Below are 17,641 nucleotides of genomic sequence, written 5' to 3'. Positions count from 1 at the left end.
AAGACAAGATTGCCCTTCCACATTGCCTTGACACATTGACTTTGTATCTCTGCCGCAAAGACTCAAAGCCCGATCCCTCTGGCTGCGGCTCCTAGTTCTGTCACTCTCATGGACAATTTCCTTCTACACCCCAACGTCGTCCCGTCTCCCCCGTTCCCCTTCCATTAAGGGACTCGTCTCCCTCACAGCTCACCAGTTTGCACACCGTCCACGCTCTCAGCAGCACCTCTCCTGCCCCCCCCCCCTTCTCTCTCTCTCCCACTGACAGGCTTTCAGACAGTAAATCAGGGACATTGATCCAGCACAGCGCCCAAGTGTCCTGGATTCTGCTAAAGAGCCATTTTCATTTCACAAGCAGTTTACCGGCCTGCTCCGCTCCGCCCCCCTATCGCCCCCCCACCTCCATCCATAAACATCACCCTCCTTCTCCTCCTTCTCTCGCTCTTCATCACAACCTCATCCATACACATCACCCACCTCACCTACGTACTGTACACCAGACCCTCATCCTTCCTGACTGCACTGCACAGCATGCCCCCCTCCCCTACACACTTTTCCACGGATCTGCATTTGTCTTTGGCCGCGGATCTGCATTTGTCTTTTTACAGAATGGAAAACGGACACGCACGCACGTCGCACGCACGCACGCACACACAGATTCACGCACCTGCTTGCTCGCACTTTTCACACACACACAGTCACACACACACACACACACACACACACACACACACACACACACACACACACACACACACACACACACACACACACACACACACACACACACACACACACACACACACACACACACACACACACACACACACACACACACACACTTTCAAAGTGTGCATTCTGGCCATTTCTCATCCATGTCTGGGAATGAAGCCCCTAGTATTGAGTGTAACTGTACTCCCTCCTTCAAACCACACACATGCACACGCACGCACTCACTCACGCACGCACGCACGCACGCACGCACGCACGCACGCACGCACGCACGCACGCACGCACGCACGCACGCCCGCCCGCCCGCCCGCACGCACGCACGCACGCACGCACGCACACTCACAGGTCCGTTGGCAGGCTGTGAGAGGCGAGGTAGGGCCAACAGGACTATCAGTGTTCAGGAGGATGGCAGGGATTCGGCCTCCCAGTTAACGCTACAGTTAGCGTAATTGGTCTTCATCTGTCATCTCAAACAGTGTTGTGGCCTATTCGGGTTGGAAGAGCAAGGAAAAGAAAAAGGAAAACGAGAGAGAGGAGGAGGAGGAAGAGGAGGAGGAGAGGGGGGGATTACTGACGGGACAGTGATGAAAATTGGTCGGAGGATAATGAGTCTCACTGTCTTTTCATCCTCCTTCCCTGTAGCCCCCTCTCTCCCTCTCTCTCATTATTCAGAGTGACTGGTTGGAGTGTGGCTTCACAGTCTGTAGCTACTTAAAAAAAGAGAAGAGAAAATACCAGTGCACCTTCCTTCATCAAGCTTCTTTTCCACTTCTCCATCTCTCTCTCTCCCCCTCCAGGTCTCTCTCTCTCTCTCTCTCTCTCATCCGCTCGTTCCCACCTGTCCTCCTGCCAACCATCTCCCTCCCTCCACGCCTTTTTCTCGCAGTTTGATTTTCCATTCCCTTTCTCTCTGTCTCATCTCTGCATCCAAGCGACCCCCTCCCATCTGTTTATTTTTTCAATCCTCCCGCGGTCAGGACAGAGAGAGAAGACACAGGAGGGAAGGAAAAAGTAGACAGACAGACAGACAGACAGACAGACAGACAGACAGACAGACAGACAGACAATCAAAGAACCATACCCCCCCCCCCCCCCCCCCCCCCTCACGTGACAGATGGGGCTTTTATAGCAGTAAGTCTTTCTCCCAATTTCCTGTTCATATTCTTTGTGTTTTTTTCCTCCTTCACCCCTCACATCACCCCTTCCTGTTTGTCTGGCGCAGCAGATTGTTTGGAATCAATAAAAACGGCTGTCGGCAGATGAAAGTCGCTGGGCGGGGCGGGCGCTCGCTTAGCAGTCATTTTGCTTCACACAGATCACCGCGCACGTCCCTCTGACACGCGAGGAACGCCGCCCGGTGACAAACAATTAAAAACTCGTACGGATGCACAGTATAGCTAGAAGCACAGCTAGGCCCGCATTGCATGAACAGGCATATGGTGGATCATGGCAGGCTGACAGACAGCATAGATCGTATGCAGGATGAGATGCGAGGAAACAATGCAAATAATGTCAGGGAAAGGCAAGGGAACAGGAAACATAAGACATTAGCAAACACGCGCGCACGCACGCACGCACGCACGCACGCACGCACGCACACGCACACACACACACACACACACACACACACACACACACACACACACACACACACACACACATCTACAATAAAGGTTGAGAAGCAATCCAGACTGTTGCTTCCCACAATTTTCAAATGCTTCCGTCATTCGGAACATTCAGAGATTGTGGAATAGTCGTCTGGCAGCGCGAGACTAAGAATCACTGATCTAGCCAGTGGATCTAGCTAGAAGATCACCAGAGCACACAAGTCAACAAAAGGCTGTTGTCACTCCGTAACAAAGTCGCAGACGGAACACGAAGGAATAGTTTTATTAAAAGCAGCTGTGTCAGTAGGGATAATAGTGCATCACTTTTAGCCAAGTATATAGCATTTTATTTTGGAAGCGGCTTAGTTTGGACCTTTGAAATTAAAAATGCAGAACAGAAAGTACTTTTTCCAGGTGAATTGCCAACTTTATCCAATCAGGAAAAAGGAGCAGATTTATCAGCTTTAAATGTTTGGCGTCTCATTCATTTTTGTCAGCTCATTTTTCTTGTTTAATCACTTCCTAGTACACTTCCTACAATTGTTTATCTTGTTGTATGAGTTCTCTCTCCTGATTAGATACAATTGGTATTATGTTTACGAAAGAGCTAGAGAGATGGGGAGTGGTGACACCCCGTTACTGAACAAACACTTAGTCTATAGCAATGATTACTATAACAAATACGAAGCTGTTTAACACTTTATTTTATCGACAAAATATAACAATGCATCTTAAATTAATTTAGAGTGCAGCTATCGTACACATAATTGTTTTAACAGTAATGATTAAATCATCAACAAATCAAATCAAAATTGCACTAATGTGCCATCATGGTAAGATATTATGCCATTGCGGATCCAAACTATACGGGAATCATGTGTAAGAAATATCGCCAAACTGACCTTAAATCAAAGTCCAGGGGCAACTTCCCCTTTTACAGTTTACCAAAGGTAAATGCTCATTTCATGTAATGTGAGTGGTGTCCATCTGTGGACATAACAGGATGAAGAGACGAAGACGGGGGTGAAATAGCAGGATGCTGATGTATTCATGTAGCTGTATGTCAGGCAGGGGGGGGTGCATGCCACTCCTCTCCTTACAGTTTGCTCTTGACTGTGGGCCCTGTGGAAGCTGGGAGAGAAAACACAAACTTAAACAAAAAGTAATTAAAAAAGAAATGCGAGTTTGAACATGCTGTAGTTAATCGCACTTGGCTTTTGCTATATCTCTGGTGCTTCAGAGGGATCTGTTAGTGAGGATTAGTAACATCCAAATGTGGCACCCGATTCATTATGCACGCACGCACGCACGCACGCACGCACGCACGCACGCACGCACGCACGCACGCACGCACGCACGCACGCACGCACGCACGCACGCACGCACGCACGCACGCACGCACGCACGCACGCACGCACGCACGCACGCACGCACGCACGCACGCACGCACGCACGCACGCACGCACGCACGCACGCACGCACGCACGCACGCACGCACGCACGCACGCACGCACGCACGCACGCACGCACGCACGCACGCACGCACGCACGCACGCACGCACACACACACACACACACACACACACACACACACACACACACACACACACACACACACACACACACACACACACACACACACACACACACACACACACACACACACACACACACACACACACACACACACACACACACACACACACACACACACACACACACACACACACACACACACACACACACACACACACACACACACACACACACACACACACACACACACACACACACACACACACACACACACACACACACACACACACACACACACACACACACACACACACACACACACACACACAGGCCAGGTGTTGTAGAGTGGATAGTTGGAGGCTTGCCTGTAGCGGCTCTATCATACAGTCAGACAGTTCCGGCCCATCTAACAGCCCTGCTACTGTTCACTCACTGTTGATGCAAAATCTGGTGCACATCCATTATAGGGGAGAGAGACATCCATTATAGGGGAGAGAGACATCCATTATAGGGGAGAGAGACATCCATTATAGGGGAGAGAGACATCCATTATAGGGGAGAGAGACATCCATTATCGGGGAGAGAGACACGACAAGATAACACCAATCTCTTAAAGGGATACACCTATAGGGGTGCCCCAGCGGCTCACCTGGCACAAAAGCGCATACTACATCATTAAGGCTATAGTCCTTGCAGCTGGCCAGGGTTCGAATCCGACTCGAGGCTCTTTGCTGCATGCCATTCCTTATCTCTCACTCCCGCTTAAGCGGTCTCACTGTCACTGTCAGAAATAAAGCCGAAACGCTGAAGAAAACAAAAGGGATCCAGGTTTAGCTGGAAAAGCCACCTGGCAAGAAAAGTTGTGGTGAGTAGAATATTTACATGATGATTTATACTAATTGAACAGAAGGGATACATTTTCGTATCTGTCAAACAAAAGAGATTAATTGTCCAAATGCTTATATCGCTTCAATTGTTCAAATTCTGTCTGCACTTCATTTAACTTTAAGTTGATCCTTAATCCTTTAATCTCCCATTTTCCTATTTAGTTAATATGAGCTACAGAAAGCACATTGAAATATGGGCGGTGGGGGGCTTGAGAGGCCCTTTTGTCTTAATTAAAATAATTGAATGTATTTAGCGTAAAATTACATACAGTATATTTCCCTGCTGGCTAGCATTGCATATTTAATGTAACTGGAAAGCATTGAATCGATCATTGTATTAAAATTTGAATGCAACAGGAATTAGTAAAATATGAATTGCTTTACAACTCGAGATTATCTTTGCGTATACGTGTGGATGTCACTGCCAACTAATTTCACTATGACAAAAACATGACAAAAGTTATGTGAACAAAGACCCAGTGTTCTACTATTGATGATTACTTTGGTAACATATCCTAATTCTAAAAGAAATCCTCAATCCAGTATTAGAATGTATTCTCAACCGCTGTGTAATGATTTGTTATAAGAGCCAGATCACCACATCTCAGTCATTTACTCTGTTAATCAGGGCATTTTAACAGACACACAATCTTCAAAATGCGTTTGAGGTACATATTGTAAGAGGTTAGTTTCCTGTGCAATGTTAAGGCAAGGCATTTGAGCTCCAATGCTCCAGTTTTAATACTAATGCTTGAATTGAATAATTGAATGAATTGGATTATCCTCAGACGTCCAGACTGAATGGGATTATAACATTATCAATCACATTTGTAGGCTAAACAAATTGGCTTGGTAGCACTATACTTAAATACTGTAAGTTGCATTGCATGCTTTCACTGACGGTCAGGAAAAAGTATTATTAATTAGCCTTGAAATGTCACACTTGGAGTTAAATGGAAATCTTGACATTTTCAATCATAGTGGTTTTTATCCTTTTTTAACTACTATATGCACTTACATAACACAATACATAAATAACTACATTTCCGGTAAATGTCGGGGGTCTACGTCATTTTGGCACGAGTGCTGCGTGCACGAAACATAGTATATAATAGTGTTTAGATGCTGTGCACGAAACATAGTATATAATAGTGTTTAGATGCTGTGCATGAAACATAGTATATAATAGTGTTTAGATGCTGTGCACGAAACATAGTATATAATAGTGTTTAGATGCTGTGCACGAAACATAGTATATAATAGTGTTTAGATGCTGTGCACGAAACATAGTATATAATAGTGTTTAGATGCTGTGCACGAAACATAGTATATAATAGTGTTTAGATGCTGTGCACGAAACATAGTATATAATAGTGTTTAGATGCTGTGCACGAAACATAGTATATAATAGTGTTTAGATGCTGTGCATGAAACATAGTATATAATAGTGTTTAGATGCTGTGCACGAAACATAGTATATAATAGTGTTTAGATGCTGTGCACGAAACATAGTATATAATAGTGTTTAGATGCTGTGCACGAAACATAGTATTTAATAGTGTTTAGATGCTGTGCACGAAACATAGTATATAATAGTGTTTAGATGCTGTGCACGAAACATAGTATATAATAGTGTTTAGCCCATTCAGGGCGGGAACCCATTTTGGGGTTCTTGTAGCTATCTACAGTATAGCAAAAATCGGCCTCAGTCCTGAATGGGTTAAAGGTGTTGTCAAAAAACACATGTACATTTATGTGGAATGGAAAATTATACCAGTCAAACTTTATTCACACCTGTGTGAAGTGAGGGGCGCTCTTATCATCATACATAATCTCATCCCGGCCAATTTGCGTCCTCACCTTCGTCTTCAATGTTTATGCTTACACAATGTGTGTGTTTACACAAACACTCAAAACTGGCCATTCATTATCAATGGCATTTAATGTTTGTGTTAGGACAATGTCTGTGTTTACACGCACCCTCAAAGCTGGACATAGGAGTGGCTAGCGCCCCTCAAAGATTGAAGAGGTTACACAGTAGACTTTAAAAGTGTCACATGTTGGCAGCACAGGCTCCACAATGTGACAAATACCTGCTGAAAATGTCAAGCATTCCCTTTTTAAGGACGGATCGTTTAGAGAGGATCATTCCTCAACATCACAGCAGGCGGTGAACACTTGAAAGCTGCATTCAGATAACTTTGAGCTGTTAATGTTGCCACGGCAACCCTGGTACACACTTCATACTAATTACCTGCATTATGTGTTCTGTCACTGGTCTGCTGGTGGAAAGGAAGGGGCACATCACAAATGAATGGTAAACACAGATGACTAGCTGTAGTAGATTGTAGCCTATACTTCCTCGAGGCACTGCATGGGCACATGCCTATAACTGCCAATATTGACTTGAAAATAGACTGAATATAAATAACACATCTTCAGGCACAATAAGCTCCATATAGCTCAACACACCTGTGTGTGTGCGTGCACGCACACACACACACAGGCCTACAGTTCAGTGTTTAGTCCTACAATTCTGGAATAATATTTTTGAGACATTCTCTTATATTTTGAGTACTCTCATCGATACCGATGCTGTTCTAATATTATTCTGGAAATGTCAGATTCCATGTCTATTTGTGACGGGAGCACAGTGACAACTTCTCTATGTAATGTCACTGAACAGTATGGGTTCTGTTGTATAGAAAAAAGAAATAAGAATGTATATTGTGCAACTTGAACTGCTGTTCTTAAAAATATATATTTGACAAAAAAGTCCTACATCATATATAGCCACCTTCTGGGCTCCACTGGGATAGAATTGGTAACGTGTGCTTACAGTAGTTCTCTAGTCCATGATTTTTATGTCAATGTTTTGCATCTTAACCCATTTTGACCTGAGATCAGATTCTAAAAATGTCTTCTACATCCTGACAGTTTTCTGAAAAAGCTATGTTTCTATGTCAGTGGTTCTTCGATTTTTCAAAAATAGCAGACCTACAAGCTCGTAGCGCGCCACTCGGTGGCGCGCTATGAGCTTGTAGATCTGCTATTTTTCAATAGCTAAAGCATAACATAATGCTAACACCAAAAGGGGTTCCCGCCCAAAATGGGTTCAAAAGGAATACAGTAGCTTGATGCCTGTTCCAATAAAATGAACAGAAATGTATACAGAAAGCTAATTGAGAAGGCAAATCGTCTCATTTTCAAGACTGGTGTTGCAATACGTCTAATAACCAATTTTGTCTGGTAGATGACATCTTGATGGTTATTTTGCCTTGTAGCGTGTGTTCCTACACTAAATTATGATGGAGCAAGCCATTTATTTAAATTACCAGGCTATAATTCCTACAACATTTGTCAGCCTGAAACACTATTATGTTTGCATGTTATTATGTTTATGCATTATGGAATGCGTAACAAAACAGTTAAAGCAGTCATATGGGCTTGTTGGTGTATTTAATTTAATATGTAAAGAATAAAAGTGTTTGCATAGAAGACTGAAACGTGTGTAAATCAGAGTATGTATGTATGTATTGTTGCGACGGTAGGTCGCAGATTACTATGAAAACCTGCAAAATCTGTCAGTCATTCATCCGTCTGTCACAAGCCATGACACGCTCCATATATGGCCGTCAGTCCGCCACGACTCATAACCAGGCTCCATATATGGCCGTCAGTCCGTCACGCCTTGTGACACGCTCCATATATGGCCGTCTGCATATAGATTGACACTGACCTCATCAAACCCTGGATAGCCATACATGGAGAAGACGCCTAGATCATCACCTAGATCTGCATATATGGAGCCAGCCAGCAACTCTACATCTGACCTCAAACCTCAAACCCTTAGATCTCCATATATGGAGCTGACCTGTTCTGACATTCCATATGTTGATTCTTCCCCACCCGTCTTCGATGTCTCCCTTTTGACTGATACCTGTCCATTCAAACTCTAGAACTCAAAGTTATTAGCGCAGCCATGAAGACTAAAACAGGCCCAAAAATTAAGGCCCGGCCCTACCTGGGCCCTAACTGCGCTGGCCCGATCGAGGCCCTGCCTGGCCTTACTAATTTGAACACATTTTACGCCCTACCCGGCCCGAAAACGTAAATTAAAAAAGAAAGAAAAACCTGTTGTATCGTGATATGTAAAGTGTTGCTGTCGACTTTAGTCCCTCAATGAGCCAATATGTGAGATAGTGTACAATAGTACAGCAGTAGACAATGCATCAGTATATGGCATGTGTGTGTGTGTGTGTGTGTGTGTGTGTGTGTGTGTGTGTGTGTGTGCGTGGTATGACGTGGTATGACTGCTCACCACCAGGGAAGTACAGAGGAATATTCTTCAGATATAGCTCCTTATCAGCTGGCAGGAACACACAGAAGATGACCCTGTCCACCTAACAAGCACACGCACACGCACACGCACACGCACACACACACACACACACACACACACACACACACACACACAAGCAATGAAAGAACATGCACAAAAGCAATGATGTCAGTAACAGCAGCGGTGAAACAGTCAGTGTTTAACAGTATTGTACTGTATGTCGCAGCAAGCCATCTAGAGAAACTGCCTCAATCACCTTAGAACACATTCTTAAGCACTAGCTAGTGGTGGGGAAGCATTGTGTTCCTGTATATTTGCAACTGATATTACAGTCAGTGTGTCTGAGAGAGAGAGGAGAATATCCATGTGTGTGTGTGTGTGTGTGTGTGTGTGTGTGTGTGCACTATCTGTGAGAATGTACAAACATTCCTGTGTCAAACCTTCCATGTTTCAACTCTGTACTGAAAATACTGACATTTTTGCACATCTCTCTGCTAACACACCAGATATTGTTGTAGTCAATGAAGAGAACAGATCAGTTTTCATTCTTGAAATGGCCTGCACCTTTGATTCTAGCTTAGAGGAAGCCTTTATGACCAAAGTCATTAAGTACCAGCCGCTCCTCCAGACCATCATTGAACTAGGCTATAGGTGCAATCTACATGTGTTTATCTTCGGCAGCCTAGGACACGTACACAGTTTGGTTGTAAGAGGCATCCAACAACTTGGGATGCCAAAAAAAGCAGCCAAACGGCTCGCGAAATTCTGTGCAATCTCTTCCACTATCGGTGGCCGCCAAATATGGCGAAGACGCTGTTACTTGTACCCCTGAAGGGTGTGTGGGTATTTGTCCGGGATTTGCTGAATGCACTCTGTACAGCACCTTGTAAATATTTGTGTCCTTGTATTGTCTCTCTTATGTGGACATAAATAAATGATTAAAACACAAGTGTGTGTGTGTGTGTGTGTGTGTGTGTGTGTGTGTGTGTGTGTGTGTGTGTGTGTGTGTGTGTGTGTGTGTGTGTGTGTGTGTGTGTGTGTGTGTGTGTGTGTGTGCGCGCGCGCACACGCGCGTGTGTGCATCCTTGAGTGAACATGAACTGTCGACCCCGTTATATTTGTTTCCTTGTAAAATGGATTTTAATTTGTGGATTCAAATAAAGAACTAAAATGTGTGTGTGTGTGTGTGTGTGTGTGTGTGTGTGTGTGTGTGTGTGTGTGTGTGTGTGTGTGTACACTCCATCACGACCGCACCAGTGTTGATTTTGATTTTGTCTCTTGAATAGTTTTCATTTAGTTTTAGTCAAAGTCACCTGGAATGTTTTATTGTTAGCCTAGTTTTAGTCGACTAAATATAAAATGTTAGTCGACTAAATCTACAGTTGATTTAGTCGACTAAAATGTATTTTGGCGGGCCTTGATGCTGTCGTAATGACGTTGCTGTTGGGCGTCCTGCAACAGTGCTTCATAGGTACCCAGAACGTTTGGGCATTTTCTTTTTATTCCCTTTTCCTGTGGGCGCGATTTTACACTTGCTGAAAATAGCCGATCTACAAACTCACAACGCGCCACAGAGCTTGTAGATCTGCTATTTTCAGCATGCAACCAAGTGTAAAATGACTTATACTGGATCTCTTGTCCACTAGTCCCTTCCTAACATTTTAGTAAAATTTGTATTTGTTGACGAAATTGTCAATATATTTTGTCTTAATTTTAGTCATCATAGCTTAGATTTAATTTAGTTTCCATTTAGTTTTCGTAGTGAAAAAGTTTAGTCGAAGAACATTTTTCGTCTTAGCTTTACACGTCAAAATCAACACGTACGTACAGTATGTACTGTATACAGAGAGAGCTGTATTCTTTCTAGTGACATTTGGACACTGACCCAGTAATGAATCTGACTGACTGTAAACAACTTTTATATGATATACATTATACTTTATCTTCTGTCTCATTTACATAAAAATGTGTGTAGGCCTATGTAATGATGAGAAGCGGCCACATTAAACTTGATTTCAGGAATATGTGGGCGATATCATCTTATTTGTCAGACTTTGATGAAAGATCAGAAAGATAAATGATAGATGTAGAAAGATAGATGAAAGATCATAAACCACTCCAGACCCAAGGTTTCTCCGGTTGCCTCGGGCAAATCTTTGACATTTGGAACAAAGAATCAAACAAATAACAGTTCTATCTGCATCTCTTCGGTCTGGGGATAAAAGTTATTTTTGGGGTCTTTTCTTGCCTGTATTCATTGCCACAGTGTAGAGAGACAGGACACAGGGAGAGGCAGCCAGGGATCAAACCGGTGACTGATCGACAGGCATGAGAGCCCATGCGGTACACCCCTCAACCACTCAGCATCGGTGCCCCAGTCTTATTTTAGTCTCATTCCTTTTAATGAAAGAGATTCATTTCACTATAGCTTAGCCTGTGGATCACACCTGTCAGTATTGGTTCATTCGCAATTATACCAATTAGTCTTAATTTCAAATGGGGGATAATAGAGAAGAATTGATGTAACGAACTACACCCTGCAGGCTAAGACTCAGACTCAGAACTACACCCTGCAGGCTAAGACTCAGAATCATTAGTGTGCTCCCCTGGTTGATGTCACTTTTTGCCATGTTGTGTCTCCCTGGCCAAATTAAACTGAATGCTCATTAGAATCAATGCAAAATGGTCATTGCAAACTAGAGCGGTGGGGATCTCATTCTGCAGCAATTACTGGGGACTTCTGAGATATGCTTACATTAATCCATTTTGGGCGGGAACCCCTTTTGGTGTTAGCATTATGTTATGCTTTAGCTATTGAAAAATAGCAGACCTACAAGCTCGTAGTGCGCCACTCGGTGGTGCGCTATGAGCTTGTAGATCTGCTATTTTTCAAAAATCTGCTATTATCTGCTATATCTGCTATTTTTGAAAAATCGACTGACATAGAAACATAGCTTTTTCAGAAAACTGTGAGGATGTAGAAGACATTTTTAGAATCTGATCTCAGGTCAAAATGGATTAATATTGGGTAAACATGGAGACTGGCGATGTGTGCAGATACACCATCTATACATTTCTGTATGCACAGTAGATGATGCCACTGATTAGCTGTGATACCATTGATGTGTTGCCATAAACCAGTTGTCATGGGCAACAAAAGAGCTCGGGACTATTATGTGCAATATGGGTTGGAATAATATTGTAATATTGTTTTGCAATTTTGCTCATTTCAGTATTATTCAGTCACAAGTCATAACTAAAACAATGCCTCACAAAGCATAGAATTGTGCACTGAAATGTACCACAGATCCTTCTTATCGACCTCGTATGGATAAGCCCTTTCACCACACTTATTCACTAGCAGTCCTAGAAGCGTTGAGGGCCAAGCCCTATTTTTACCAATTTTTTTTGAAGGAATGTCACAGCTTACATGATAAGATATACAGTGATAGAAATACATCTTTCTAGTTTTCTGAATCAAACAAATTAACGCACAAGACAAACACAAACCCTCCCACCCAACCCCCTCCCTCAAAAAGTTGAAATTTCAAACACCAGTGAATATATATATATATATATATATATATATATATGCGTGTTGGTACAATATATTATACACAGAGTATGCTTAACCCATACTGTTCTCAAGCACTAACCCTAAGCTCCACCACAGGAGACCGACCACCTATTCAACAGAGGCTGCCATATTTTCAGGAAGATGTGATCTCAAGCAAGACTTTATGTACAGTAATATACTATACCTGGTGACTGAGTACTCATTTCCTGAACCCTGTGCTTTACTATCTGACGAGTCATTTTATTTTCTATTATTAGTTTTATTTGTTACTCCTACTCTTTTTCCCTGACATCATTAAGTTCCTGTCTGTCTGTCTGTCTGTCTGTTAAATCATCTCCATTGCTAGCATTACCGGTTGGGTTGTCCCGATCCGATCACGTGATCGGAAATCAGGGCCAGGATTGGAATGGGATTGGGAGCAAAAATAACGTGAGAGTCATCCCCAGTATCAATATTATATCCATAATCATGATATTAGACTGGATATCGTCTGTGATTTTGGATATAATACTATTGTGATATGGCACGAGTGTTCTATAAAAAATATAAATATCGGATCGTGAAAAATCGTTACCGGCAGATACTCAAACTCAAATGATCGGAATCAGCAATAAAACGGGGACATCCCTAATTAGCGGGGTTGTTGATTAGGAGCCAACCTACGTATGTTTTATGATGTCTCAGTGCTCCCTCGGTGTGGCTGATGACATCAGTGGGCCGCTATTGCTACAGAGCCTCTGGAGGCGGCAATGCTAACAATAACATGGTCAACACCCTCTCTGGGAGGCGGCACGGCACATTAGTCAAACCAGAGAGGGATGGCAAAGGTATAGTAGAACTAGACGGAGAGAATGCCAAGGTGAAAGAAGGAAAGGAGTAGAGATAGACATGGGATGTTTAAACACGTGAACCTAATACTCTGCGGGCAAACATTTGCCAAAAGCTACAAGCTCACAACTGATCTACGACTACCAGGGGGGTAGATCGGCTATTTTCAGCGAACATATTTGTTGTTGAAGGAAAAAAGTATGGGGCCTAGTACAGACCCCTGGAGGAATCCTGTCAATGACGCGCGTGTGCGAGCGTGCGTGTGTGAGTGAGTGAGTGAGTGAGTGAGTGAGTGAGAGAGGGTGTGTAGGGCATGTCTACAGTTGATTTCCGTGTTTCAATCTGACACGAACATCGCTCTACCTTTAGAGGATCTTTCAGAGAAGGTCTGTGCATTTGTGCATGTTCGTGCACTTGTGTGTGTTTGTGCAAGTCGACTTTCGTCCCTCAAGGAGTCAATTAAAACATGACTTGGCCGTGAGCATGCATGGGAGCCAGCACTTAGGGCTTCAGTGTGTGTGTGTGTGTGTGTGTGTGTGTGTGTGTGTGTGTGTGTGTGCGTACGTGCATGTGTGTGTACGTTTGTGTGCATGTGTGTGTCCTTCTCCCTGTTCTCTCCACAAAACAAAAACAACAGCTGTGGAAGGAAGAATACCTAGAGGAGACTATAGGGAAACATTGGCAGACTCAAGCGTGCACGCAACGTACGCACACACACACACACACACCTTGTCGTGATGCTCGTCCAGATATTTCCTCACGGTTGCCAATGCCTCGTGTACAGCCTGTTCAGGTGGGTATCCTACAAACACACACACACACACACACACACACACACACACACACACACACACACACACACACACACACACACACACACACACACACACACACACACACACACACACACACACACACACACACACACACACACACACACACACACACAAGATGTCAATAATACATGCAATTTGCAGAAACAGGTGCCGTGCATGCCAGATCCACATGGCTGGGTTGTTTTGGTGTATGTATTTGTTGTTGTTCTTTTACACTGTACATCCACTCGCTGTTCTGTTCTCACACATCACGGCCTGTTCTCTGTCTCTCTCTCTCTCTCTCTCTCTCTCTCTCTCTCTCTCTCTCTCTCTCTCTCTCTCTCTCTCTCTCTCTCTCTCTCTCTCTCTCTCTCTCTCTCTCTCTCTCTCTCTCTCTCTCTCTCTCTCTCTCTCTCTCTCTCTCTCTCTCTCTCTCCTCTCTCTCTCTCTCTCTCCTCTTCTCTCGTCACACCTGTACTGCACTGAGATGCAGCACACTTGTTGGTCAAGATGACAGAGAGAGAGAGCTGAGAGAGAGAGAGCTGAGAGAGAGAGACAGAGAGAGAGAGAGAGAGAGAGAGAGAGAGAGAGAGACAGAGAGAGACAGAGAGAGAGAGCTGAGAGAAGGAAAGATACAGTATAAGTAGAGCGAGAGAGTAGCGTTTGATTCCTATATGCAGTTTGCAGCTGTGATTCCAAAGCTGTAAAATTACGCCCACTGTTGGAAAAATGCAAGGACAGCAGAGATTCATCACCTGCCTCAGCCCCCCCTCCCCCCGGTAAGTAAAAAAATGGTAATTATAGGGTAATTATTCCATAAATCATGATCTGAATTATAATATTTTATCATGCTAAGTACACGCACGCACACACACATGTGTGCATGCACACAAGCACAAGCACACGCACACGCACACGCGCACACACACACACACACACACACACACACACACACACACCTTCTTCCAGAGGTACCACACAGTAAAATCCTTGGTGTTAATTTAACTCTTAGGGCGTAAAAAAAGGAGATTTATGAGTCAGATATAAATGTACATGAATTTTACTGTGCATCAAAGAGTGCCCCAGAGTGGGAGAGTGGGACCCAGAGTGGGGGAGTGGGACCCAGAGTGGGGGAGTGGGACCCAGAGTGGGAGAGTGAGACCCAGAGTGGGACCCAGAGTGGGAGAGTGAGACCCAGAGTGGGACCCAGAGTGGGAGAGTGAGACCCAGAGTGGGAGCGTGAGACCCAGAGTGGGAGAGTGAGACCCAGAGTGGGACCCAGAGTGGGAGAGTGAGACCCAGAGTGGGACCCAGAGTGGGAGAGTGAGACCCAGAGTGGGAGAGTGAGACCCAGAGTGGGACCCAGAGTGGGAGAGTGAGACCCAGAGTGAGACCCAGAGTGGGAGAGTGAGACCCAGAGTGGGAGAGTGAGACCCAGAGTGGGAGAGTGAGACCCAGAGTGGGACCCAGAGTGGGAGAGTGAGACCCAGAGTGAGACCCAGAGTGGGAGAGTGAGACCCAGAGTGGGACCCAGAGTGGGAGAGTGAGACCCAGAGTGGGAGAGTGAGACCCAGAGTGGGACCCAGAGTGGGAGAGTGAGACCCAGAGTGGGAGAGTGAGACCCAGAGTGAGACCCAGAGTGAGACCCAGAGTGGGACCCAGAGTGGGACCCAGAGTGGGAGAGTGAGACCCAGAGTGAGACCCAGAGTGGGAGAGTGGGACCCAGAGTGAGACCCAGAGTGGGAGAGTGAGACCCAGAGTGGGACCCAGAGTGGGAGAGTGAGACCCAGAGTGAGACCCAGAGTGGGAGAGTGGGAACCAGAGTGAGACCCAGAGTGGGTGAGTGAGACCCAGAGTGGGAGAGTGAGACCCAGAGTGGGACCCAGAGTGGGACCCAGAGTGAGACCCAGAGTGAGACCCAGAGTGTGACCCAGAGTGAGACCCAGAGTGGGAGAGTGAGACCCAGAGTGAGACCCAGAGTGGGAGAGTAGGACCCAGAGTGGGAGAGTGGGACCCAGAGTGGAACCCAGAGTGGGACCCAGAGTGAGACCCAGAGTGAGACCCAGAGTGGGAGAGTGAGACCCAGAGTGAGAACCAGAGTGGGAGAGTGAGACCCAGAGTGGGAGAGTGGGACCCAGAGTGGGACCCAGAGTGGGACCCAGAGTGAGACCCAGAGTGAGACCCAGAGTGGGACCCAGAGTGAGACCCAGAGTGAGACCCAGAGTGGGAGAGTGGGACCCAGAGTGAGACCCAGAGTGAGACCCAGAGTGGGACCCAGAGTGGGAGAGTGGGACCCAGAGTGAGACCCAGAGTGAGACCCAGAGTGGGACCCAGAGTGGGAGAGTGGGACCCAGAGTGAGACCCAGAGTGAGACCCAGAGTGGGAGAGTGGGACCCAGAGTGGGAGCCAGAGTGGGACCCAGAGTGAGACCCAGAGTGGGACCCAGAGTGGGAGAGTGGGACCCAGAGTGAGACCCAGAGTGGGAGAGTGAGACCCAGAGTGAGAACCAGAGTGGGAGAGTGGGACCCAGAGTGAGACCCAGAGTGGGACCCAGAGTGGGACCCAGAGTGAGACCCAGAGTGAGACCCAGAGTGGGAGAGTGGGACCCAGAGTGGGAGAGTGGGACCCAGAGTGGGACCCAGAGTGGGAGAGTGAGACCCAGAGTGAGACCCAGAGTGAGACCCAGAGTGGGAGAGTGGGACCCAGAGTGGGAGAGTGAGACCCAGAGTGAGACCCAGAGTGGGAGAGTGAGACCCAGAGTGGGAGAGTGGGACCCAGAGTGGGAGAGTGGGACCCAGAGTGGGAGAGTGGGACCCAGAGGAGTGGGAGAGTGGGACCCAGAGTGGGAGAGTGGGACCCAGAGTGGGAGAGTGAGACCCAGAGTGGGAGAGTGGGACCCAGAGTGGGAGAGTGAGACCCAGAGTGAGACCCAGAGTGGGAGAGTGAGACCCAGAGTGGGAGAGTGGGACCCAGAGTGGGAGAGTGGGACCCAGAGTGGGAGAGTGAGACCCAGAGTGGGAGAGTGGGACCCAGAGTGGGAGAGTGAGACCCAGAGTGAGACCCAGAGTGGGAGAGTGAGACCCAGAGTGGGAGAGTGGGACCCAGAGTGGGAGAGTGGGACCCAGAGTGGGAGAGTGGGACCCAGAGGAGTGGGAGAGTGGGACCCAGAGTGGGAGAGTGGGACCCAGAGTGGGAGAGTGGGACCCAGAGTGGAAAAAGAGAAAGATCACGGAGAGGATAGGACCAGCATGCAAGGGACTGCAGTGCACAGCAACTGTGCCACAGTTCAAAGCACAAACAACTTTTCTGCTGTGCTT

The 17,641-nt window shown here is 46.0% G+C and overlaps 1 protein-coding gene across 2 annotated transcripts in view; it reads right to left on the bottom strand.

Annotated features, from left to right (window-relative positions):
* Window positions 1-2,692: 2,692 nt before the first annotated feature.
* macrod1 (mono-ADP ribosylhydrolase 1) overlaps window positions 2,693-17,641 on the bottom strand; it is a 157,261-nt gene continuing 142,312 nt past the window's right edge. Inside the window, exons 8-10 of one of the 2 annotated variants that reach the window (XM_079509775.1) lie at window positions 14,238-14,311; window positions 9,084-9,165; window positions 2,693-3,470 (exon numbers count right to left, since the gene is read on the bottom strand). In XM_079509775.1, the coding sequence (XP_079365901.1) occupies window positions 3,436-3,470; window positions 9,084-9,165; window positions 14,238-14,311 (191 nt within the window). In that variant the 3' untranslated portion in view covers window positions 2,693-3,435. Of the gene's footprint in view, window positions 3,471-6,988; window positions 7,042-9,083; window positions 9,166-14,237; window positions 14,312-17,641 lie in introns of those variants that run through there. The other variant, XM_079509776.1, reaches the window with a different exon arrangement.

This window comes from Electrona antarctica, assembly GCF_951216825.1.
Source record: "Electrona antarctica genome assembly, chromosome: 1".
Lineage (NCBI taxonomy): Eukaryota > Metazoa > Chordata > Actinopteri > Myctophiformes > Myctophidae > Electrona > Electrona antarctica.
The sequence above is the reverse complement of the archived record's forward strand: the minus strand, read 5'-3'. Positions and strand labels throughout refer to the sequence as shown.